This window comes from Phocoena sinus, chromosome 17 (assembly GCF_008692025.1).
Source record: "Phocoena sinus isolate mPhoSin1 chromosome 17, mPhoSin1.pri, whole genome shotgun sequence".
Lineage (NCBI taxonomy): Eukaryota > Metazoa > Chordata > Mammalia > Artiodactyla > Phocoenidae > Phocoena > Phocoena sinus.
Window position 1 is genome coordinate 15083206 of NC_045779.1, and position 27610 is coordinate 15110815.

Consider the following 27610-nt stretch of genomic DNA (forward strand, 5'->3'; position numbering starts at 1 on the left):
TTATTAAGTAGGTGAAAAGAACAAAGAAACTGCCTCTACATTTTTCTTTGTGTGGCCTCTAATTTCAGATTATTAAGTGTGAAAGAAATAGCACAGGAATACATGATGTAACATATCCCAGAGATGTGGCCCCTACCTTCTCCTTCTTCTTTGATGGACTTTGGTTGAGAGACAGCAAAGCACTGCATAGTTTCATATTTCTGATGTGCTTCCTGGTTTTCATGACCTTCCTCTTCTGAATCAGGTAAAGGTTTTACCAGCATCCGACAATTGAAAGTATGGCTGTTCCGCCTGGGAGGTTCGCCAGACCAAGCTCCCCCGTTCACTGAGCAAAAGGCAAAAGCAACCCGACAGTGTAAAGAAACTAGCGTCAGACTGGCTTCTGCCTAATTATCAAAACGATGTAGGAAACATATGGTTATCTTACTTTCATATAGTGCTTATACTTTTCTAAGTAATTTCAAAATCTAAAGGGGAAAAATTATTGGGTTAATTCTTGGGAATTTCAAATGTCTTTTACACACTTCTCACTCTTCACCATGACTTTTCCCCTTCAAGTGCAGGCCCTGATTACTGACCAGCCCCCTCTTACCCATCTAACCAGATCTTTCATGTTGCCCAGCACAAGCCTCCGCACCAGCACCTTCCATACCCAGTCCCACGTGGGTATCTTTGCACCTGCTACCCTGTCTAAAAGGTCAGGCTGCCTCTATGTCTCCCATCCACATGTACTCCTGCTCTAAGGCTGAGATCCTTTAGGTACTTAACCAACTGCTCTAGGCATCCCACACTGCCTCTTCTTACTGACCTTTCTTTCCTAAAACTTAACTGAAATTTTACTGTATATTCTGTAACTTGGCTGTAGTTTTTTTTTTTTTTTTTTTTTGCTTCATGCATATTTCTTCATAAGACGGAGATGATCTTGAGGATACACTGCTAATGTCATTTATTTCTTTTCAATGAAATACTACTTCACATGTCTTCTATTTTAGTATCAATACTTAGAAACATATATTAATTCAAGAAAAAGATGAAAGAGAAGAAAGCCCTCTTTTTTTTGGGGGGGGGAGATGCATTAGAGAAATCAAAGAGAGAAATAAAATAATGACTGATTTTGAGAATTTAAGGGTGTTTACAGATCACCAGATCAGCTTCCTCATCTACAGGCGAGAAAACTGATGTGCAAAGAAATATTCAGCTTCTAGAAGAGCTGGAGTCAGAACCGACCCTACTTCTCACTTTGGTGCCCTTTTCTTTACTGTCGCTTGTGTTTTACCTAAAAGATATTAGAAAAAAAATAAAAATAAAAGATATTAGGACCAGCAGGACGATGAAAGAGGGGAATCAGAAAAAAGGGCCAGTCATTAAGACAAGCAAATGCACTCTCAAAAAGTCACTAGTTAGAAAACGCTTAAAAGGACACCTAGGTGAACACAATGCTAACCCCACAAGCACTGGGCTGTAGAGGCAGAAAGAAGGAAACAAACCCTAGAGAGAAAAAGGAAATATCAAGTGAACTACAGGAGACTGTTTTACAAGGAGGAACCATAGCTAGCTTTATACAGACATTTGAGAAGTGTATTTTACCATCAGCATTCTTAAAAGCTTATTTACATAATGAAGACCACATAGAGTAATCAAAGAAAAAAGTTCTTACTAACTCAGGTTAATACGTAATTTGAAAGTATAAAAAAGTACAATATAAAGTAAGGCAAAGAGCTCTTTAGACAAGTGAATTAATAATAGTGAACTAATAAGTATAGGTCTTCTGAGGAAGTCATAAAATTACTGAAGAGATTTGAAAATACTAGTTACTTGAAATAAGACATCCCATTTTCTTGTTCATTTACTAGAGAATATAATGGAAGGACCTCACACGAGCAGTCATAGACTTTGTATTACTGTTGCAGTCACTTTGAACAAAGGGTTGTGCTATTAAAGAAAAGCTAGCCACAATGAAATGTGAAAGGACCTTTTCCTATTTACCGTGGTAACAATGAGACCAGCCAGCATAAACAGGTTTAAGAAAAGGAACAGAAATACTTGCTAACTCAGGACTTGACCTTATTCTCTACTAAAATATGCACTTCTTTTTACCCATGAAGACGTTCTCAGCATCATCAGCTAAAGTGAGAATATAAAAAAAGAGCCACCTAGTAAGTGGGAACAGCAATGCTCCAGAGCAGCCACTGAGGTGGGCCCATGCTGTGAATCACCTGCTTTAAAGTATGGCCCTTCGGAATCACGGACACTCTCGGATAGCATCTCCAGGTCGAGATGAGGAAGACAGGAAGAGGAAGCAGGGAGCGGTGTGGAGGGGCGGTGCGGGGGCGGGGGGGGGGGGGCGCCTTGCCACCTGCAGAGCCACTGGGGAGTCTGTGAAGCCCCAGAGCCCATTTCGGGCTCCGAGGCTGGGAGCATTCGAACCTCCACACGCCACTTGTTCCTCAGCATTTTATTTTTAGAATGTCGTATACACCCACATCATACCCTTCACCAGCAGGACTCAAAATAAACTGAATCTCAAGCTCCTCGTGACCTTCTGCGTCTTAGGTTGTCACGGAAGAAAAGGACAAAGCAGAGCCTACAGGCACTGGATTGGGTGGGAGGCAATCGGCAGCTTCTTAAAAAACAACCAAATAAATCCCATGAAAACAGTTGCCATGTGCCTACTCTCCATCCGCATTATTTTTACTTACTTGAAATATAGGGTCAAAACGATCATTCATTCAAGACCAGTATCTACAGATGTCCTTTTCTGCATGACCTCGAAGCTTACACAGTTAACACAAGCATCCCTAAAAAATTACCCAGTTACTCTTATCCCCAGCGGACAGAATACAGTCCTGTTTTCTGCCCTCTAGCCAAGACACTGTGCATGTGGGCAGGGGCTGAGGAGAGACCCAGAAGACACTCATTTACCTATGGACTTTGGCAGCAGGTTTTTGACGAATTCAGTGTGGTCCCCAACATGCAGGATGCTATATACGCTTTTGTTCATCAGCTCTTCCTGGTTATACCTTAGGTACTGTGTCACATTCTCTGAAACAAACACAACGTTGCCTTCCAGGTTCACTACAAAGAAGAACCCATCAAGGGCCTAAGGGAAGAGGCACAAATTATGTTAGAAAGGAGGCAGCATAAAATCACATCCGACTGCTAGGAAGGGAGCGGCCCCTTTAAGGGAGACATAATTCACGTGTGGGGAGAAGAGTGATCTCTCTTGCTCCACTCCTATCATTCAGAAACAACTAACACATTTTCTCTTGCTGAAATGAGTCCATCTTAGTAAGTGGGAGAGAGCCTACATCAGGGTTTCTTGTCACAAACTAAATGACAAACACTCACTTTGTTAATTAATCAGGAGATAACTACTGCCACGTAAAAGTATACAGGCATTTATCTGCATTTTCCAAATGAGACTGATGTACTCCATAGGGCCGAGAACTACTTTTCTGCTAGTGATCCAATACGGAGTCATTTTTTTGTACAGTTCCTCATGGAATACAATGGGAAGGAGAGGTCATTAATAATTTTCCCTCAGTTTAAGGATAAGCGCCAAGGAAAAAAATCAAAATTTTACTACCTTTAAAGCTTCCAAGGCTTAAGCGAAAAGAATCGAAGGTGATCTGAGACCTTTTAAGGAACGCCAATCCTTTATTGTTTGGTGTAAATGGGGAAAGGGTCTGGGAGGTGTGTGTCTGATGTGACAAACTAGTCTTCCTAGGGACCTCAGGCTGAGATACAGCCGGCACTGCCCTGAGACTACACAGGGCCTTGAGGTTTAGGTTTCTAACAGTGAGGACTGGAAAGTTAACTAATCACGCCTGGCTCTATTACTTGTTCTCCAAGTTGTCAAGATGCAGGCTCCTAAATCACCCAGATAGCAGTAGCACTTTTCCTGTGATGGGTGCATAGCTCACTTTGCTGTCATTCCAAAACAGATTAGGGAAGGAGGTGAAGGACCTAGGATCATTTCAGGAAATAAAGAGGATAATAATAGATACAGACGTGTTTACTGAGCCTTAAACACACAGTGTCGCTTTAAGATTTACAATTCTGGAAGGAATGTTTTCCCTTTTCCAATTCACAGAGGAGGAAAAAAACTGAGACTCAAAGAGGTTAAGGGATTCGCCCAAGCTCTTGCAACTAGTCAGCTGGGTTGCAAATCCAGGTGGATGTGACTCCAAAGCCCATGCTTTCAACTACCACTCAGCACAGTGTTCTCCAGTATTTACCCAGCCCATCTTCCTATCATGGTCGCCTGGGTGATGCAAAGGCCAGGAGCTCAGTGAGTTTCTCTTGGTTCCTCCTCCTTTTTCTTTTCGATCCTCACTTGTCAGAGCTGTTTCATGGATCAGGGGAGTGATCAGGACCAGAAAAGGCTTGTTGCTGATCAGGCAGTGCTTGGACCAGGACCACGTGGACCACACAGTGCATGCCAGTTTCTTCATGCTGTGCATTTACTACTATTTTAACACGAATGTTACATGGGCACACCAGTATAACGAAGTGTATGAATGGGACATAAAGTGTTTACTTTTCCTCTAGTTTGTTTTTTCCTTAAGTTATTATTTAGCAGGCTCCTATTTTGTGAGCTTTCTTTGAATATATTCCATCTTTAATTCTATTTTCATGACAAAACTAAGCGCTCTCTCAAATTAGAACTGACCATAAGGCACCAATGAAAAGCTCTTAAAAATATATATTTTAAAAAAACACCATTTGGTTTTAAGTTTTTCTTAAATGTTCAGTCAGGTTTTCCCAATGGTATAAACAATATGCAGGGCAAAGCAAGACTATGTGTAAACAGCCTTCCACGATAGGCTGGCATCAACTGTTGGAAACCTTGTGTGTGTGTGTGCGTGTGTGAGCGTGTGTATGAACCGGTGTGTGTGTGTGTGTGTGTGTGTGTAGGACAGGAAGTCAGTTGATTAGTTATATACCAAATGTCCTTTTAAACTCACTGCTTAAATACACATTCAACAGGGATTGTCATAATTATATTACCTACTGTTCACTTTTGGAAGTGCATGTAGTTTCCTGCTGCTTTGTACCATGCTAAAAAGACTGACTGTGGCATAATATAACTGAAAGATGAAATTCTTTCATCTTATAAAACTGTTTGTTTTTTTAAAGCTCACTATGATATGCTCTGATGAAAAAAGCTGACATTTGGTTTTGTTGCCTAGCAACCACTATGCCATGATGTAAGCATGAGTGTGCATCTATGCCTAGAACGGCTCAACGAGGACAAGTTTTCTCCGTTTAGATTATTACATGCAAACAGGGATAAAGATGCAAATTCAAACCTTAAGTCTCTAGATTCAAAGTGTTACCTCTCACACATTTAGCACTGAAGTCCTGCTGAACAGGTGCTTGCTCAATGCACTGAATTCTCAGAAGACTATTTTGAAACAGTGAAAATGTGGATTTATTTGATCTTACGAGATAAGGTCCACTGATATCTAGCAATCTCATTTCTGCAATTAGTGAACTTACTCTCAAAAGGCTTGAGTCATAGCCTTGTGGTTACTGCAGGCATTTCTTTTTAGAAGCCTCAAAAATCTTCCCAAGAGTTTCCACCCTACTTTAATTTTCCCCCATATAAGGAATAAGCACAGATATACGGGCATTTCCTAATGGTAAAAATTTAGATTACCATCATTTCCAAATGAATTTTGTTTCTAGTTCCTTCATCTAATTCTAAATAAACAGTCCACCTAGTTAAGAGTTTTCTCATCTGCTTCTAAGAACCAAGTGGGAAGTAGCACTCTCTGGCCTTCCACTGCCTTGTGAATTCTGGAAAATCAGGTTAAGTGTGTTTTTGCTTTTTCTCTAAAAATTGTTGTTAAATGTTTTCAAGCCAGTGATAGAAGAGATATACGCAAGGGCCAATGTCGGGTCATTTAAAGTCTTTTGGCCAGCAAGGTCCGACCCAAGGAATGAATTCTGTCACTTCTAAATACAAAGACCGGGTCAGACAAGCTTTACATTTCTTCTGTGTCCCCCCACCCTCCTCCGATTATATGGTAGATTTTCACAGAATTAGATTTTCTAAAAATAAAAATCATCTTATGCACCAACCGAAAAAAAGGGGGCAATTATTGGTTATCTCTGCTTTAAAAATCCTAATTTCTTATATACGTGCAGCTGCTGCAAGTTAAGTGCTTCTACAGTGGCAATGCTGCAGAGCTTCTGGCCATGTGGTAATTTTCAATCTCATCATATCATCAGCACAGTAAATTATCCTGAGAACTGACATAATTTATGTCTCAGGGCTCCTCTGCTTCTTGTTATATATTCACTGACATTTTTTCCCTGATCTTACCGTAGCCTACATCTTAAATTTTAATTCTGGAAGAGGTACAGCAAAGGACTTGGTGTTTAATACTGTACCGGTTAGTAAAATAAGAAAGCGGGACTTTACAAATTCTAGATAGTAGTCCGGTCATAAAACTTCCTAAAGTTGATAAAGAAAAGGCAGTTACGACAAACCATTACACTTACGAGTTCTGCCTATTCCTTCAATTTTCGTCTTTATGAAATCAATAAACTAGTTGAAGTAACATAAATAAAAAGCATAAACCTCCTTTTTAAAAAAATCTTTGGCTGCACCATGGGGCACGCGGGACCTTAGTTCCCTGACCAGGGATGGAACATGTGTCCCCTGCAGTGGAAGCACAGAGTCTTAACCAGTGGACTGCCGGGGAAGTCCCAAGTAAACCTCCTTTTGGTCCTCAAACTTTAACCTGTATATATAGGCATATGTACATGCATATATGAAAATCTAAGAATTCTGGGAACGTTTCAAACCACAACAATATCACAGAATTTAACAGGACTTGTGAACATGGTTTTCCAAAATGAATGCTCAACTGACAGTTAAAGTTGGTCAAATTTGTATTCTAATCCACTTAATTTAATTCTGTGTTATCAATTTGAAACATACATAACCTGGAATCTGGAGTAAAACTAGATACATAGTATTAATAGGAAGCTCAAGAGGTCAGCAGTACTTCGACTTTAAGAGTGAAAATTAAGTGTGGATTCTCCTTAAATTACATTCACTTGAAAATGAAACGGGATAATGGATAAACAACATTGTAAAATACAGAACCAAAACGAGGGTGCACTACCTCAAGCATCATAGGCCCTAGTGCATCCTTGTCGATGACACCCTGCCCGGTGGATGACACGTCTGACTTCTGCACTTCATCTATGTTGGCGGCTGCTGCTTTCTCTGCAACAAACACAAGTGTGAATTCAACGGCAGTGCTATTTCAAGGACAGAGTGACACAGAAACATTTTTATTGTAATGATTTCAAAAATCTCCAGTGGGGTCAGAGCCAGCTATAAAAAAGTTAGAGTACATCCCCACCACCACTGCACAGGAGAAACTGCTGGAAGCCGGAGCCGGAACATTAACTTTTCCCCTCCAGAACCTGTGGCTCAGCTCCTTTCATGCTGCCGATAAAATGAGTTTAGGGGTTTCATGCCAGTCCCTGACAAGCATTTTTTTTCTAGATTGCAAAACTGCGCTATACTGCAGCACAATTAGTGCCGCCTGCAGAGATCCCCCGAGCTGGGACGACCCGGGGACTGTTGTTCAGGCTTCGGGAAAGAAATCAAAGATGCATTTGAAGAAGGAATAAAAACGCGTCCTGACCACTGTGGCTCTTCCCACGTGACACTCCCCTGGCTCTCGTACTGTCCCACCTCTTGTCGCCTTCACATTTAAAGTAACCAGAAAGACTGGCCCCTGTCTGGTGGAAGGTGCTTGACGAGGTAAGGCAGAGAAAGCGGCACCCTATCAAGCACTCGGAGAATTTCAACGGATGCCCTTCTACCTAGTCCAGAGGTGTGGACTAAAACGTCTCCCCACGAGGCCTGGGAAGACATTCCATCACGGAAAAGTCTCACGGAGGAAACAGATGCACAGTCATCAATATATATATGCAAACGGGTTATTTCAAGAACACCAAGAAAAGTTTAAGGCACAACAGATACATCCCAACAACTTGCTAGGAAATGACACAAAACAATGTGTCAGTTATTTGTCCTGAATAAATTATATCCTTGTTTACACTGCATGTTATCACTGTAATTAAATGCAAGTAAAGAAAACTGTAAATCAATTTAGTACTCAGAGTCAACTTGCTTTCATGAACTTAGTAGACTCGGCTTCCTTTTTCTTCATAACAGAAGATTTTACACAGTATTTTGAAAACCTGTAACGTTTAATTTGTACCTGGGAACCTAGAAAGTAGTTAGGAATTACACAGGCCCTCCGAATCTTGCCGCTCCCTGATGGAAAACGTCCACATGCATATTTACCAGTGGAAAAGGGAAGAAGGCCTGTGTAGTTCAAGTCTAAGCTCAGCCACTTAGTACAAGTCAGAGCACGTCATTTCAACTTTTTAAGGCCTTAGTACCTGCCTTCTCGCATCACGGCCTGTGACAGGAGTAAATGGGATGATATGTAAAACACACTTTAAAAACCAGAAAGGAGTTTACAGATGTAACTTACTCCTAGCATAGCTGTCTTTTTTTAAAAAATCTTTTTTTAATTTTTAAAATTCATTTTTATTTAAAAAAATTATTTATTTATTTATTTAGCTGCTCTGGGTCTTAGCTGCGGCATGCGGGATCTTCGTTGTGGCATGCGGGATCTAGTTCCCTGACCAGGGATCGAACCTGGGCCCCCTTCATTGGGAGCGCGAAGTCTTAACTGCTGGACCACCAGGGAAGTCCCCCTATCTGTCTGTTTTTTTTTAAATTGGAGTATAGTTGCTTTACAATGTTGTGTTAGTTTCTGCTGTACAGCAAAGTGAATCAGCTGTAAGTATACATATATCCCCTCTTTTTTGGATTTCCTTCCCTTTTAGGTCACCACAGAGCACTGAGTAGAGTTCCCTGCGCTATGCAGTACATTCTCATTAGCTATCTATTTTATGCATAGTAGTGTATATATGTCATTTATTAGCTCTCCCTTACTTAGTTCCAAATGCAGAATTTAGAAGCAGAGAGTATCTGTTTTCTCAATGACTCTGCGACGTTCCTGATTCACCTGCTTAGATCTGAAGAATTGTGACCAGCTATAAATAGAGATGTAACTCGTCTGATAGCCTTTATAACTCGGCACGTGAGGATCTGTTAGGCCTCACTTCATTTCTTTCCTTGCTGCCCTCCCTAGCTCTTGACTGTAGGTCCCTTACCTTATCTGCTGGCTTGGTCTCAGCCCAGTTCCTCAGCCAGTCTTAACTGAGGCAGGCAGCACCTCAGGTTCTTCAGACAATTACTGCACATGTTCTCCCCATCCTCTCCCCCCGCCCCATCTTCCCAGAATCTTTCTCACCACCAAGTAAACGCACGTGGGGCAGACTCCCACACCCCGACCCCCGCTCCTGCTAGTCACTCTGTAAGGCTGTAGATTTCAGTGTCTGCTCACTTTCCCACACGAGTCCGGGGACAGGACTGGCACCATCAGCTGCTGCTTCGTCTACTCTTCCTCTAGTTTAACAGCCCTGCACTGTCGGGGGTCTGTGCAGGCTTCAGGCCTAAGGATCCCTGAGTTTCCTTAATACTGAATCTTAATACCCATGTAACAGATATTATAAATGTACACGGTCCTACTGCATTCTCATTTATTTACTCTTTGTCTGCGGTGTTGTGGCATTCGGGGTGTAGGAACCATGTGCTAACACCCTGCAGTCTGAGTAATTCTCAGCCTTTCCTTGGCCTCCCAACCATTCACAGGGGCACCGTGCTCCCATCAGCATCTTCGGTGGCAGCAGTGACCCTCAAAGCGGGATGGTGTGCCTGAGAAGACCTCCCCAGGGAAGGTCTATCAGATCTGCAGACTGAAAGGCCTTCTTCGCACAAGATTCTGCTACATCTTCTTGGAAGGTATCATTTCTCCTCCCCTCCTGCAGTGAGAACCCCAGCCCAGGAAATAGTATACTATCCCCACCAGGAGTATCCTTGGTGTATCCCCAGTGGCCAGCACCATCCCTACGTCAGAGTAGGTGTTCACTGAATATTTGGTTGCTGACTGATGAGATCAGACCCACTGCTGGCACTGACCCCCGGGAATGCAGGGGCAACTAGAATCGATGGTGGTGGGGAAAGGAACTGATTTTCCCCTTCAGGCCCACTGGCCCTCCAGGTGCAGGGGTCAGCAATATGGGGAAAGGGTCTCCTGAGGAGAACTGGGCTTAAATGATGAATCATCTTGCCTTGCCTCAGTCATTAACTTTCAAGGCATCTCAGATTCTTGCAGGCTCCCAGGTCCTTCCAATCCTTCCACTGTTACAACAGGTGGTGTTATTCTTCTTAAAGAAAGGACTGGGACTTCCCTGGTGGCACAGTGTTTAAGGATCCGCCTGCCAATGCAGGGGACACGGGTTCGAGCCCTGGTCCGGGAAGATCCCACATGCCGCGGAGCAACTAAGCCTCTGCGCCACAACTACTGAGCCTGAGCTCTAGAGCCCGCGAGCCACAACTACTGAAGCCTGCGTGCCTAGAGCCCGTGCTCCGCAACAAAGACTAGCCACTGCAATGAGAAGCCCGCGCACCGCAACGAAGAGTAGCCCCCACTCGCTGCAACTACAGAAAGTCCGCACGCAGCAACAAAGACCCAATGCGGCCAAAAATAAGTAAGATTTTTAAAAAAGAATGGACTTAATTTAGATTAAGGTGAGGCAGAGTGAGACAGGAGGCAAAAGCTAATCACAAAGGCAGCCCCATACCTATCACTGATCACCGGAAAACATTAGGCTATTTGTCATATGAGATTCTGATATCACAATAGTAATAAATTATGGTTTTCTGTGGCGTCTATATTAATGCCTCATTTTATGGCAAAATAAATACAGAATAACAATGTTTGTTTGTATAACCCATTTCTGAGTCCTTTCTTAAAAAAAATTAAAGTATAGTTGATTTACAATATTATATCACTTTCAGGTGTACAACAGTGATTCAATATTTTTATAGATTACACTCCACTTAAAGTTATTATAAAATATTGGCCATACTCCTTGAGCTATACATTACATTCTTGTGTCGTATTTATATTTCCCAAGTCTTTAAAAGACAATCAATATACTTTGTGAGATGTTGGCAGTTTGAGGATCTGATCATCATTCTGAAGACCCCAAAGTTTCCTGAATTTATTAATTAATATTTTGTGGAATTAAAAAGATTCAAACTTGGAAAACTCCATCATGCAGGTTCCTAAACACTGATAAACTTTCAGGTCAGGGTATTCTAAATATTCTAGCGATGTGTTCAGGCACTGAATTTTTGACTTTTATCGGAAAGTAAGAATGAGGGACTTCCCTGGTGGCCCAGTGGTTAGGACTCCGCGCTCCCAATGCAGGGGGTGTGGGTTTGATCCCTGGGCGGGGAAGTTCCGCATGCTGCATGGCGCGGCCAAAAAAAAAAGAAAAAGAAAAAGAAAAAGAAAATATGAAGAATGAGATTGTATCTGCATAGCATTTTCTTTCATCTTTAGGAATCTACAGATCAGGTATAATTTAGGGCAAGGGCCTAAAATTTAATGTAAGAGATGACTTAGAGGGGATAAAACATGTGTTTGGGCTCTACTGTAAAGCCTGGACAGAAATAATTATCATCCTGAAAAACTGTAATAATAAAACATGTCCTTTTTTCCTCTTTATAACATTCAACTGAAAAATCTTCACAAGGAGAAAAGCGGCAGCTAACGAGCAGTCACAGAGAATGCGGGGCTGGCATGGGGAAATCGCCCAGTTACACTGTCCACGTGTCTGGATGTCCTGCCGTGTGTCTCACTCATGTTTGTGGTGCAGAGGGAGTGAAGGATCCTCGTGGGCTGAGAGCTTACGTCCAGCTGCAGGGGCAAAGCACAGACCGCTGAGCCAAATGAGAAGTGAGGGCTGAACGGTGAGGAACTAACTAAGCTCACGGAAGGGATAAAAAAGGCTGGACATGGCTGAAAACACTTCACATCCACGGTAGTCGAACTGGATTCTGCAGGATTCCACGGTAGTCGAACTGGATTCTGCAGGATTCGTGAGCACATGGCAAAAGCTGTGGACGTGTGGCATCCTTCCCCGAGCAAATCTCAGCCTGGCCTTTGAAACCAGTGTTATGGAATAATGGCAAAAAGATTGTCTAAACTGGAATTCTAGGAATCTGACTCAAAATGAAAACAAGAAAAATGTTTCCCAAGGTCAATCTGAAATTGTGGAACGTGTGCTGGAAAGAAAACTCCAGATGAGACCATTGATTATTTGCAAGAGAACTTTTTAAATGTTCAATATTTATACAACACTATTCATATATTTAAGAGACTGGGAAATGTTCACTACTCACAGAGTAAATAAATAAGAAAACAGGGTGAAGAATTTAGGGCCCTTCAACGCCTGTCCTCACTAAGTGTTTGTATATATGCATTTTCCTGCCAATTTGTCATCTATTATTCGATTCTGTATTAGATTTGTGCTTCGGCTATTTCTCAGTATTAGAATATCAATAATATGAAGTGATAGAAAATACCCAGAAATATGGCTTTACCAATGTAATTGGAATCTAAATTAAACTGGCCATGAATTTATATCACTTGGGTACTTTTCATGAAGTACTACCTCTGTACAATGTTCATTTGGGCTTTGAAATTAAATAGGAGGAAGAAAAGAACTCCTTTGAGATATACTGTTATGTTAACCGGACATATATTGGTATTTTGATGGAGCATTTCAGGAATGAGTATGCTATTTTTATGTCCCAGATATAAATAAGCTTAAATCCTTAGATATATTTATACTTCTGTAAGAAAGAGCAGCATTACTATACTAAAACATACTATTTAATATTTTTAAATTAGGCAGTTTTCTCAGCGGTCACAAATTATATTTACTTTTCTATATTTTGCAACCATTAACCATAAAAATATATTCTGTTACAAAAATACCCTTCAGTAAACTCAACAGTTTACTGAAAGATCATCCCGGAATTTCAAATGATCAGAACCTTATGAAATCTCATTATTACAGATGGAACTCTTAAATCGAAAAAAGAGATGATAAAATTTAATTTTCAGAGCCTATAAAAAGATTTCTCCCCCATGCCCTGACTTCCATTTCTTCCTCCTGCACTTTGACCATTAAGGTTATTCTTTTTAGATAAAGAATATGACCTAAGAGAATAACAATGCAAACAGTAATTCTGTCCTTTTCTTCCTCACTTCCCAAAAGACAAAAATACCATGAAATAGCTCTGATCTTTTAAACAGCCCAGCTTTACAAATGCAAAGCTTTGACTGGAGTGACTGTCCAAGGATGCCCTGTCATCTCTCTCCTAGGGTCCCCTCCCTCCTGCTCGAGCAGTCCCATCTGGTCCCTTCCCCCATTTGCCTGCGCTCCAGAAATCCAATACCAATTAATTACATTTCCAGTTTCAGAGCAAAGAACAAACCCCATCTCTTCAGGGACCATGTTAAGATGAATCATACCACAAACTGGGGGAAAATCATTAATATTATATGCCATACGCTTTTCTTTATAAGTGGTTATTATTTGTGTTTTCTCTCAGAACACAGAGAAAGGCAACTAGGGAAGTGTTTAATCTCTAGATATTTAAGTGATTTAAAAATACATAGAAAAGTAAAATTTAAGTTTCCTGGTGAGAATAGAAAAACAAATCAGAAACTGCGATTCTAGCCAAAAATTTATTTATTCTTTAAAAAAGTACACTTAGGGAATTCCCTGGTGGTCCAGTGGTTAGGACTTGGCACTCTCACTGCCGAGGGCCCGGGGTCTATCGCTGGTCAGGGAAGTAAGATCCCACAGGCTGCGAAGTATGGCCAAAAAAAAAAGTATACTTAGCTACTTTTAAAGTATAAAGTGTTTTTTTTTTTTTTTTAAGACCTTTACATGTTCTAGAAGAACATCATTTATTGATTTTTGGTAACTTAGTGAATCTTATAATATTAGAAGGTCTTGTCTACTTATTTGGCAGGTGAACTGAGAACATACACTCACAGGGCCTTTCTGCCCTGTGACCAGAAACAAGAGTCCTGCCTCCTCACAGGGATGCCAGGCAGGGCTCAGGGGACAGCCACGTAATTGTTCTAATTTCAGCAGCAGTGGTGGCGGCCACCAATGACTTAGAAACCTAAATGCTGTTTAATGCCTGCCCATTGGAGGGACAGGGTGATATGGCCATGATTAAAGAGGTTTATCCTCTTTCTTTTCCTTCTCTTTAAAAAAGATCATCTGAAGGGGCCATGGAAAACTTGTGGAAATTAGTTTATCTTTAAAAAGTCAGAATTTGAACAAATATCAATCATTTACTCTGAAAAATACATCAACTTAAAGATAAAAACAACAAAAACGGAAGATAAGCCACAGGGTATTTACATCTATACATGGAAAAAATTTTAACACGGCCCATGTTTAGACCTCCCTGACGTGCAACAAGTAAGAGTTTAAAAGTTGTTTTGATGTTTGGTCAAGCATGAGGAGAGTTGCTTTTATGGACTAAAATGGAACTAAAATGGAACTAAAACGGAACCTGAGACTTTATGCGGGTTTTATAATTAATTCCACTGCTCCAAAATGAGTAAAATCACTCACCCGGATACCTATCAATTTTTCAGTAGACTGACGTCAAACACAAGTCTAATCACCTCCACAACAAATGTTAAGACTCTAGTGGGAACACATCCACAATTTCCACCTTTTCCCGCATTTAGGAGCTGGATGATTTCAGGTGAAGTGACTGTCAAACCCAGCAGCACTGGGACCCACGCAGAGCAAAGAAGTCATTGAGACGACGACAGGCGGTTTCTGGCCAAGCACTACAGATAAAATATTACAGGGAAAGTGATGCAGCATCTCAAAGGTTCTGGAAGGTAAAACCAGAGAATTAAGCATCTGTACCCAACTAAAATTAGAAAAGCCGCCATCTGGCTCTGGGTAGCCAGCAGCGCATCCTTATTCATTAGGAAGCATTCTGCCAACATAAAAACACAAGGCCCTTCCTGGGCTCTCCAAATGTGTTTATCTTTTCAACATTAATGCACTATATATCATCGGGCTGCTGAAATCTCCTGCCGTGCATATTAAAGACGCACAGCTGCACTTTCTTTGGGAGTGGGAGGGACCTCAGCTCCAAGGCACCTCCCTCTCTTTCTTACACTGAGCTTGGCATGACCACATCATGGTTTCCCTTCAGAACCAAGAAATGGCAAAACGAACCAATCTCAAGGCTACCTCCACCCAGCAAAACCCCCACACTCTCTGCTTCGGAGAAAGCAGTGTGCCTGGTTTCGTTCTCATCAATGGTGAGGCATGACTGCTTATACAGAACCAACCACCATGCCACAAGTTTGAAATATGCAGGCCCTACTTTGAAAATTAATGTACTGCACGGATCAAGAGAGAAAACAGCAACCAGAAAAGATTCTGGGTATAACTGGCTAGAAGATGCTTTTGTCTGTAAGAACTATCATCGACTCTGCTATTACCAATGTACCATTTTATTTAGTACCCCACTTCAATACTACCTATCAATACCCAATGTATTGGTAGGTAAAACAGACAGTGGATAATGTTTTGTAGTAAGCCATGCACATATGTAACAATTTGTCCAGAATCTCCTTCCTGTACATAATCTAAATATGTCTATGAGGTAGGAGTTTAAATTTAAAGACAGACCATGGAAGGAAAAAAAAAAATCAGATACACAGTAAACCACATCAACAGTGAAAAGAATCTTGTTTAAATCCATGGAAATACGGCTTTGGAAGTACTGCAAGTGAATCAACCGAAAGGTGACAAGCACGTGTCATTAAACCTCGGCTGTCAGGATTCATTCATTCTCCAATGTGAGCACAGTGGTCTCTGCTTGCATCTTCTCTAGCAATGGCTATTAAGAGATGAGGGCAAAATAAAATATGAGAACTGCTTATTTCAAGTTAAATCTAATTCACTGGGTGCTGCTATCTAAGGTTTTACGAGTTATCTGAATGAGGAAATGGAGGAATCATAATTTGCTTAGAAGGCTGAAAGTTAAGACCGAGACCACAAGAAGGTAGAAAGAAAAATCAATAGGTGAGAAAAATGAGAGGTGAGGTGAAGTTCGAATTCAGCACTCATTCAGAAAATTTAAGGGCAGCCTCTTAAAGGACCAAACTAAAAAGGTTTCATTTCTCTCAACTACGTATGTTAACTCAAGCAATGCCAACAAAATTATACCACAGAAGCATGTAAAGTTTCCAATGAACAGGTTAAAATATGGAAATTATATGAAAAGTTGTTTCTAAAGTCCTTAAGAAGACTTTGGTCTAAGCCATATAAATATTCTATCTTGCAAGTCATTATTCTGTTTATCAGCACAGCAGAACTCATCTCCCAGCAGTCCTCCCTTACGCCCTGGCAGTATTTATTCTCTCTCCCCAGATTTCAAGTATTAATAATTCCAAGTATTTTCTGACTGTTGCGTCTGCACAAGACACCCTTCCACCCATTCTCTTTGAAGACCCCATCACTGTTCCAGAAGCTCACAACAATCAAGCTAAGCCCCTTCCGCTGTTTCTGCGATGCCTGGTGCCTATCTCCCCCTGACCCTGGCGCTGTGAGATGACTGATCTGTTTCCACATCTGTCCCGTTCACAGCGTTGCTGCCTTTGGCTACAGGAGAAGTCTTTTTACGCACTGCCTGGCACACAGTGGGTGCTCAATCATGTCTGTGTTAACACTGAACAGTTTTATAGCTGGAGATGAAATTCAGGATATGCACAATCTATAAAACCCACAAATGCCTCTTTAGAGGGATCTATCTGGAAGAGCTTCAGTGCACACTTAACTTAATGGAGGTTTAGTATGATTTTTTTTTAAATTATCTTTTATTTTAGGCTGCGTTGGGTCTTCGTTGCTGTATGCGGGCTTTCTCTAGTTGTGGCGAGCGGGGGCCACTCCTCGTTGCAGTGCGTGGGCTTCTCGTTGCAGTGGCTTCTCTTGTTGCGGAACACGGGCTGTAGAGCGTGCCGGCTTCAGTAGTTGTGGCGTAAGGGTATAGTTGCTCCGCGGCATGTGGGAATCTTCCTGGACCAGGGCTTGAACCCATGTCCCCTGCATTGGCAGGCGGATTCTTAACCACTGCGCCACCAGGGAAGTTCCCTAGTCTGATTTTTGTAGTCAAAGTATGAAGTAGAAAAGGGATGAGAAAGAAGGTCAGACTGTAAGTGCTAAGGCCATCAGGACAACTCCCATGATGGTCAGGCCAATGGGGGCTGCGTTAGGTGGGGAGAAAAGTCACTGACGCGCCTTCTACACCTGAGAGATGATGAAAAACAAAAGGGAGCAACTTTATTCGTCCAGGTTATCATCTAGGACGTTTCAACCTGCTCCATGAAGAAAGGGTAGATTTGGGCATCATGGGAGTTTTTAATCAGACTCTGGGATTTTCCCAGCCATTCTTAGCTCTTAAGAAACTATAAACCAATCCAGGTAGATGTCTAAGAATCACCTATTTGCCCGGGGATCCAGGATAGAAGGGTGCTTTCATCAGATTTCTTCTTTTTTTAAAAAAAATTATTATTGTTTTGGTTGCGTTGGGTCTTCATTGCTGTGCACGGGCTTTCTCTAGTTGCGGTGAGCAGGGGCTACTCTTCGTTGCGGTGCGCGGGCTTCTTATTGCGGTGGCTTCTCTTGTTGCAGAGCACAGGCTCTAGGTGCACGGGCTTCGGTAGTTGTGGCACGCAGTCTCAGTAGCTGTGGCTCGCAGGATCTAGAGCGGAGGCTCAGTAGTTGTGGCGCAGGGGCTTAGTTGCTCCGCGGCATGTGGGATCTTCCCGGACCAGGGCTCGAACCCATGTCCCCTCCATTGGCAGGAGGATTCTTAACCACTGTGCCACCAGGGAAGTCCCTAAATACATCTTTAAAGTGAACCTTTAAATACTGTATGGCATGAAATCTCTCCAATTTAAGCAGGAGTGGCACTGAGTCATCAATCAGCTTTCCACAACTATTTACGGCAGCAGGCAATTAAAAAGAAGACAAGGCTCAGCTTCACGCAGAAACTGACATGCTTCACCAGGCAGCAGGCGTGCAGTAAGGGTCTTAGGAACTTCAGAACCTGCATGTTTGAAAGGCCAGCAAAAGTATGGACAAGAGGTGACCGCAATTTGCATGATGAGGTCAAGGTGAAATGAACAAAGGCTGACATTTACAAAGACCCCTAAATTTGATATCCTGACTACCCTTTCTACAAGGGAATCCTCTTCTTTCTTTGTGTATGGTCCTGTAATTCTCCAGTAAAATTTGTAAGCCAAGGGAAAAAAATTTCGTGATACCGCTGGTAATTTAGTAATTCTCTTGGATTTTGTATGTTATGTACTCTCAAATACAAAGATTATTTAAAGCAGTCAAATCCACTTGCAAGAAATTTTTAAAAGCCATCTTATTTAAAGCCTTACAGGGATGGCAGTCCAGTGGTTAGGACTCAGCACTTTTGCTGCTGTGGGCCTGGGTTCAATCCCTGGTCGGGGAGCTAAGATCCCAAAAGCCGCATGCAGCGTGCCCCACCCCCCAAAAGAAGGAAAGTCTGATGATTTAGTTCTCTAATAAAAGTTATGGAAAAGTCTGAGCCACAACTGAAAGATATACACACAGTGCGTGCCATGGCTATCTCATGGATTAAGAAAAAAAATATCCTCAGGAGGTTAATTATGATCATCCATACAGGCCATGGCATATATCAAAATTAACTATCTAATTATAAATACGAAGAAGACATAATAGTAATTAAGTTACTCCCTATCAAATTAACTGGCTTAAATTAGCTTAAAATTACAGTTTTGTTTTACATATATTAGCCGTAAGAGATGTTTACCCACCATTCTACAACCCCTCAAATGACGAAATAAAATCGAGATGTATTCTTCCTATTTTCAGTTTTAATTATCCTGCTTAAGCTTTCACATGCTAGATGATTTCGTATTATGCTGTCACCAAGCCTTCAGTAAAGTTCTACCCAATGGCATTTTGTAACAGGTTTAGAGTGAACACAGATGAACTGTTTGAATTCCAGCAATCTGTGTTTGGAAATCCTGCCTGCCGGGTGATGGCGTATAGTGAGGCAGACACATGACAACTGGGCAGGTCCAGTATTGAGAGCAGAGAGCAGAGGTAGCCTTTCTTCGGTAGACTGAAAGCCTGGACTGGAAGAGGATGCTGTACTCATACCATATGTAATTCACCTGCCTCTGAACTGGCAGGGGCAAGGTACTGTCTTGGATTCGCATTTTCAAAAAGTTTTTAAATTGCATCAACGGACAGTGGGTTTCCCAGAGACTAGAATGGTGGCAGTTGTTAGGTCTGTATTGCTAAGGAAAATATCTGGCTGCATGTGGGCTTTCCTGAGAGCAAGTTAGTACATGACCTCAATCTTTTCCAAGCTTATCATAATGCTGTGAGGCTGTGCTGATTCAGCAAAGCAATCCATAATCGCTTGCAAAATGCCACTGCCTCCCAGGGATGTTATGAGGCTTAATAAGATAATGTACGTGAAGAACTGTGAGCGCCACAGAAGAAAGGCGCTAAGTAATATTATTACTCTGCATTTATAATTACAAGCAGTCTTACAAAGACAAGAATCCAATAAACCTGTTTACAAATTACAAATAAAAAATACATTGAATAATGTAATATAAATAACTGTATAACAAAGAAAAATGTGAAATCATGCATGTTTAAAAAACGGAAAGGATAGACTTCATCAGGCTAAGTCAAGTGAAACGAAATAGCAAAAGACAAGTTTCTACTAAAGGAAAATTACACCCCTTTGTGATAAAACAGAATTGAATCAGAAACTTACAAGAGGGTATTTTATTGAAGTTATCTTGAGACATTGCTCGTCAATGAATTAAATTCAGTATCATTTCTATGGTTTTTCTACCAATAAATTTAAATTAAAAAAAAATCAATGTCCGTATTAACAGTAATAAAATTTCTTCAGTTATCTATGGTAACACTGAAAACATAAATTTTCACTCTCATTGGGATAAAATATGAGTACTTTACCAAATGTAAATTTCTTTCCTTTTCAAATATTACAAAAATGCTGCCTTTTTTTTTTTTTGGCCAATAGCGTTTGTCTCTTAGAAGGGAAACACCAGTTTTCTATCTCTCTGGACCAGCCCAAGCAGGGCAACATGACACACGAAAATCTACTTCAACTGGGGTATTTTCAAAAGAGCAGGCCAGGCATTTCTGGGTTCTTGGGTGCCACGACCTTTACTGGACAGGATTGAGGCCTTCTTGGTCCTTGGTCCCAGGTGTCATTTCCTCCAGGAAATCTTCCTGGAATCTCAGGGGAGCCAAATTTTTACCCTCTGTTCCTCCAAAACACAACCATAATATATATCACTTACTACACCATATGGAAATCATCTGATTTGATCTGGATCTCCTCAGAATTCCCTCGAGACTGTGGAGTCCCTGAGCCAGGGGCTGTGTTTTTCATTTCTGCATCCCCATCATCTTTGCTTGGCCCATACTGACCCATGCAGACACTCAAGAGTTTAGCTGATCCATACTCTGGAGAAAACAGTGGAAAGAGCCCTCAAGTGTTCCAGGCAGGTTATATGGGATCAATTCCAAGCACACAGATGGTATAAGGGATTTTACTTTCTAATTTTTATTTGTAATTTTGTTTTCAAGAAGGTAGTATTTCATGTGTTTAAGGGAAACATAAACACGATATCAGATGGTGAGGACGCAAAGATAAAAAAGGTAAGCCTTGCCCTCCTGTGTGTGCGTGAGGCTCACTGCCATGGGGAAGCCGAGTGCTAAAATGGGTGAGCACATTGTTTCTTTAAAGTGTTGTGGATTTATGCAATAAAAGAAAAATGAAATTTATAAATTTGTAAGTATTAGGAGGTTTTTAATTTACTTAGCTGGAAGACTCAGCTTATTCGGAGAGTAACGTTTAGGATACACCATTGATCCAGATGCTGAATGAAGAGAGACTCTAATTATCTAAGATTTCACTAAGAATGCTTTCATCACAGACTGAACGTGGTAAGAGCTGATTACTTAAAGTAAACTTCCATCAACACACCAGGAACAATGCATACACCTCAGGATGCTAACAGGGCCGAATTAGTTCTCCGAAGTGTAGCAGCTCAAAAGAATTTTGGGAAATAAAAATGGGGAGGTTAACGATCTGCTATATTATCCTCTCAGGATAAACCCACCTGCCAAGGAAATTAGGACTTATAGGTCTCAAAAATTCAGGCTGAGAGCATACTCCACAGGAATAAAAATAAGTTGTCCAAGTTTCCAAGTAAACCTGCTGGGTGAACTTAAAAGAGAAAACCCTACAATCACTTAACCACAAAAGTATCTCTCTGTAAGATGGGTTATGTATCTGTCCTTTCTAAGAAAAGCTCGAGTCACTGAGTTAAGGAGTGAAGCTAAAATACATGAGTGTCTAGACCTCTCCTCTTCCTTATCCTAATATGCAAACCAGGAACTCAATCTTAAAACCTCAATTCCCAAAGGGGAGGATTAAGTCTAGTACATGGAAAGAACCTAAGGGGCTCCTCAGATTAGTATACAGAAGAGAAGCACTACTAAGGGAGTTATCATAATCAACTACACCTATATAAATATTATAGTACTGTGACTCTGAACAAGAATACCTGGTATCAGGTCTTTACAGATCCTGACGTTGGATCCATAATCTTTCAGGTTCATGATGGCCACCTCCCCCTATCCCTACACGCTGAGGGTCAATTTGGAAAAAATAAACTGTTCATAATTTGTATTTTTTTAAATATGAAAATAGCGTCATTGTGTCCTGTAGGCAACGGGTGGGCAGTGAGTGCATTCTTACGATTCTGAGTAACTACTGTATTGAGAAGGTGGTTATTGAAGGTAAATCTGCTATTGCTTTGAAGCCACTAAGTAGGGACCAAAATCTCAGCTGTCCACCTGGTCGGCCATCGACTTCAGTACTCACCTCTCCAATGGCACAGGTGGCCTGACCCCCATTTCTCAGCACCCCACTTAGAATATTTCCTCTGAAATACTGATGAGCCATACTTCAACTCTTCACGTAACTTAAGATCCACTGTTTATCTATGTGGTCTTTGTCTCTTCCAATAGAAATTTAGAAAAGGGAAAGAAGAGAGAGAGAGAAGGAGAGAAAGACAAACAGATACAAGCGGGATGGTATGGAAGTTTGGGGGACCTACAAGTACCTCCCGTGGGATCAAAAGAGATAAATTTAGGGTTTTCTAAAGACTGAAGAGGAAATTGGGAAGAAAGACAAAGCCTGAAATAGAGCTTCATTTATATTTCAAAGAACATCTGGTGCACAATTTATTATGAGTTTTAAAGACCTCCTTGAAAGTCTGTGACTTGCCCTTTGTTACCTTCACTTTATCTGTTTCACTAGCTAAATAATTCCAGAATTGAACATTTGCTTCAAAGACAAGAAATTCACATAAAAACCTGAATTTTGTGCTGCAGTAGATCAGGGGAAGAGAAAAAAAAAATCCCAGTAGAAATAGAGTGGTTAATTTAAAGAAAGACAGTGGAATGGGAGGCAGGTGAAGAGAAGGAAAGATAATCCTGGCCCAGCGTTTCTGCTTTACTCTGCCAGCTCGAGTGCCTAGCTTTCAGACTCTCACACACCCAGGCCTGACCCTTCCCATCACCACGGGCCTGCCCTTCTGGAACTCTGCTCCTCTCATAAGCTTCTTGGCCAGTGGAGGCCTGGAGGGGGAAGGGTCCAGGAGAGCCTCCCAGGGCAGAAAGGAAGGAAGAGGCAACCATGCTCCAGGCCTCTGGAAATCCAGGATCCTCCCAGGAAATACACGCATGTGTTGACTGATTAGCCTCTACAGTACCCTTCACCCTGTAATAAATATCGGGTCAGTGGTTCCCACCTTTTGGGGTAAGAGAGCTCTTTTTTAATATCAATAATGTCCATGGAGCCTTACAGGACAGTTATCTATGCTTGAAACGACATATAACAGAAAGCAAAGGTTACAATAAATTTAGTAATGCTTCTAAAAATACCTGTACCCTATTTATCACTACACCATCACTATAAATTTAAAACACAGCTGTATATACCTCATATATTAAGAACTATTCTAGTTAGAAGCATTATTGGTTACAATAGGCTTTATGGAACTGGTCCAGGAATCTCATCACCAAAACTGTATTGTTTTGATGGAAAATATCCTCCATTCCAAACAATTAACTTACAAATAAATCTTAGGAGAAAGAAATGGTTTTTAAAGTTTAAAGTTCTGTGATAATATTTATGATATTTATTAATGAGTCCCTGGATTTAGGGACAGTGCTTTGCTTCTCTTTATATCTCTGGTAACTCGCACAGTATGTGGCACATAGAGGGCATCCAGATATAATCGTGAGTTAATAAGAAATCATCATGTTTAAGTATAGTCGTGGCATGGTCCCTGGTCATTTCCAGACTACACCATTGGAATTTATTTCATGTGGTGCTACTTCAAACAGACACAACAGTTAATGATGGTCCTTAACTGCCTTCTTTCTTTTTTCCCTCCACTATTCTATTCATACCTTCTTGAAGCATCCGAAGAAAATCTGAATTTCATGTTGCTTTCACATTTTCTCTAAACCCTAGTTTTTGGCAATTATTTTATATAAACACTTATTAAGCATCTCATATGTGCAAGGCTTAGGGGAAGGATATAAAAATGAACAAGCTGGGAATTCCCTGGTGGTACAGTGGTTAGGACTGGGTGCTTTCACTGCTGAAGGCCTGGGCTCAGTCCCTGTTCAGGGAACTAAGATCTCTCAAGCTCTGCTGCAAGGCAAGATAAGAGAAGAAAAGAAAAGAGAAGAAAAGGGAAGAAAAGGGAAGGGGAAGGGAGGGGAGGGGAGGGCAGGGGAGGGGAGGGCAGGGGAGGGCAGGGGAGGGCAGGGGAGGGGAGGGGAGGGGAGGGAAGGGAAGGGGAGGGAAGGGAAGGGAAGGGAAGGAAAGAAAGAAGGAAGGAAGGAAGGAAGGAAAGAGAGAGAGAGAAAAAGAAAGAAAGCAAGCAAGAAAGAACGAACAAGCTATGGTTCTTCCATCAAAGTGTTTACATGGTCACAGGGAGTTGTTTTTTTTTTAAGTTTAAACTATTGTATTACATGCCAAAATGAAATATGTATTTTACCTAACAATGAAAACACCAGGGCTTCCCTGGTGGCGCAGTGGTTGAGAGTCCGCCTGCCAATGCAGGGGACACGGGTTCGTGCCCTGGTCTGGGAAGATCCCACATGCTGCAGAGCGGCTGGGCCCGTGAGCCATGGCCGCTGAGCCTGCGCGTCCGGAGCCTGTGCTCCGCAACGGGAGAGACCACAGCAGTGAGAGGCCCGCGTACTGCAAAAAAAAAAAAAAAAAAACACCAGCTGTGCAGCTTTGGGTTAAAGAGTAATTAAGCCTTCAGGTCTGCCTAGAAGAATGGCTAGACAGGTAATAGCAGGTGACAAACCCAGAATGGTGAGACCAGATGGTGGAGGGTCTCGAACACCATGTGAAGACATTTTACTTTATTTTGTAGGCAGAAGAGGTTCACCGAAAGTTTTCGGAATGAGAGTTACACATCTAACACATTTTTAGGAAATCAATGTTGGTAGCAGTGGGGATGAACTATAGAAGGCAGAGAAGCAGAGATGAGTTAAGGTAACAAAAGATGACTTAAAATAGGGTGCTGAGAATAAAAATGGGAAATATAAGGGGTGGAGATATCACAGGACATGGTGAGGACCTGACAGAGCTGACTGGCTGGCTGCATATGGTGAAGAGGGAGAGGACGTCGATGTGACCAGGACCCAGGTTTCTAGCCTAGATGAGCACAAAACAGGTGGTGCTGCCATGGCCTGAGACTGAGCACAGGGAACCGGACACACCATTCTGTTCAGGAGGCAGAGGAGAGACTGAGCTGTCTGGGGTATCGGGCGCCCAGGGGCGATGCCAGACAGGTGGCTGGAAATCTGGATGCGGGATGAAATGGCAAGGTCTGGGGAGCGGGGACTGGGGAAGGCGCTCACTGGGCATCTGTGCAATGAGAGGCACGGAAAGGCCTGGGATCTAAAGCTGACAGGATGGAGCACAGATGTGAAAGCTGAAGGCTGGAAACCGGTAAAACTGAAGAAGGAAGGGATTTAGTTGGGGACAGAAAGAAGGTCAAGAGATAGATGAGGAAGGGAAGCCAGTGAAGGAGCACGGAGAGAGTACAGACCAAAAGTAGAAGTGTTTTGAGGACAGCTGGTCAACAGTGACACAGCTACTTAAGTGTACACTTGAAAGTGGTAAAAATTTTATGTTATGTATATTTTACCACAATAAAAAATGGTTAAATTAAAATCAATTCTCAGGTTAAAGTTAATTGGTATCCAGAGTCTTTAATCAATAAGTTATTATAAGCACACCGGCAATTCTTATATTCTGTGAATTATCGTTCACTGTCGCATTCTTAGTAAACAAAATAGGATTCAAGATCTGATGTGCTGATAAGATTAACTCTGGACTAAAAGCTACCTAACAACTGTAATAAGCCTCAAAACTGCAGAAGGCCAGTTTTCACTCAACTCTGCACTTGCGGGAAAGCATAAGCTGTAAGGGTCTCCATTTCTTACCAACGAAGCTAAGAGGAAGAACACGATCGTTCTTTTCCTGGAATTATTACTTTCAAAACATTGGGCAGGGGTGACAGAAAAGATGAGAGGATTAAAAATGGACTCCTACACTTATTAGGAGAGATAAATGACTCAGTAATTAGGAAAAGGTGAACATTTTCTAAGTAGAAATGAACTAAAATATTTCAGAGTGAACAACAGTCATAAGAGGAGGAAAGAATTGGGAATTGCCTCGATCTGCCCACCCCACAACTACAGACAAACAGATAACAAGTCAGATCTATGAAGGCCATACTTCTTCCTTGCCTGGAACCTATATAAAGAGGTTTAATGTAAAAGGCTTCAGGGAAAGAAACATTCTTTAGGGCAATGTGAGAACTGGCTAAAGCGAGGGAAAATGTCTAAAAGGGAAATCTCAATGCCATTGTGTTTTTTCTCATTTTCTTACTGATTTCAGATTTGCCTCAAGAGATCTTCCTTCTTGTACCTCAGAAGCTCCTCCCCATATGCTCAGCTTTTATGGTCATGTTTGGTGCCCTAAACTATTCAGCAATATATGATACTAAGATACTTGACTATAAAGGCATTCAGCGATGTCATATGGAATTAGATACTTATTCTTTTCAAAGTGTCTCCTTGCAAAAGATACTCAACGTCGTTAATCATCAGGGAAATGTAAATCAAAACCACAATGAGATATCACCTCACACCCATTAGGGTGGCCACTAGCAAAAAAACCAGAAAATAACAAGTGCTGGTAAGGATGTGGAGAAATTAGAACACTTCTGCACTGTTGGGAGGATTATAAAATGGTGCAGATACTATGGAAAACAGTATGGAGGTTCCTCAAAAAATTAAAAATAGAACCACTATATGACACAGCGACCACCCTGCTGGGTATATATATATTCAAAGGTATCGAAAACAAGATCTCGAAGAGATATTTGTGTATCCACATTCACTACAGCATTATTCACAATGGCCAAGATGTGGCAGGAACCTTAATGTCCATTGACGGATGAATGGGTAAAGAAAATGTGGTATATACATAAAATGGAATATTATTCAGCCTCTGGAAAGAAGAAAACCCTATCATATGGTATAGCATGGCTGAACCTTGAGGATACTATGCTAAGTTAAATAAGCCAACCACAAAGACATAAACACTACATGATTCCACTTATTCATGAGGTATCTAAAGTAGTCAGAGTTACAGGAACAGAAAGCAGAAGGTGGCTGCCAGCAGTTGTGGGGAGGGGAAATGGCAGCTGGTCAATGGGAATAGTTTCCATCACACAAGACGAAAGATTTCTAGGTCTGTTGTACAACAGTGCGCACACAATTAACAATGCAACGATGTACACTTAAAAATTGTTAAGAGGGTAAGATTATGTATATACTTTTTGCCACAATTAAAAACTCATCAAACCAGAAAAAAAAAGTCTCCTTGGAAGGACCTATTAAAATAGTTGCCTGTGTAACAATTTATTACTGTATAATCCATTTCAGTCTGAAAACTAACTGAACCTGAAGTACACAAAGACAGTCACATTTCCCTCTTCCTCGTTCTACCAGTGCAACAGGTTGGAGAAACAAACAAAACCCATAGAACAAAAAAACTAAGAAAAATCTACTTTAAAGCCTAAATCAACCAGAGAATGACAATAAAAAGAAGAGTCAAATAGTGGTATTTATGCTCTATATTTTTAATCTATTCCTATATTAAAATCACTACACACAAACTTGATTGTATTCAGCCACTTCTAATCTTAAATAGTGAATTATACACAGACACACACACACACACAGTGTGAGTAAATTATAGTCGGAAACTCTTGTTATCTTCTCCTTACAACACTCCAAATATTTAATTCACTTCTCAAAAATTACATCATTCTTGCACCCCAATGTTCACAGCAGCACTATTTATAATAGC

At 41.3% G+C, this 27610-nt stretch overlaps 1 protein-coding gene across 9 annotated transcripts in view; it reads right to left on the minus strand.

Annotated features, from left to right (window-relative positions):
* Positions 1-27610, minus strand: part of NCOA2 (nuclear receptor coactivator 2) — a 271533-nt gene that overhangs the window by 52933 nt on the left and 190990 nt on the right. For 8 of the 9 annotated variants that reach the window (XM_032609401.1, XM_032609407.1, XM_032609402.1 and 5 more), the window contains 3 exons: positions 7140-7243; positions 2923-3100; positions 137-325 (listed from right to left, as the gene is read on the minus strand). In XM_032609401.1, coding sequence (XP_032465292.1) covers positions 137-325; positions 2923-3100; positions 7140-7243 — 471 coding nt within the window. Of the gene's footprint in view, positions 1-136; positions 326-2922; positions 3101-7139; positions 7244-27610 lie in introns of those variants that run through there. The other variant, XM_032609410.1, reaches the window with a different exon arrangement.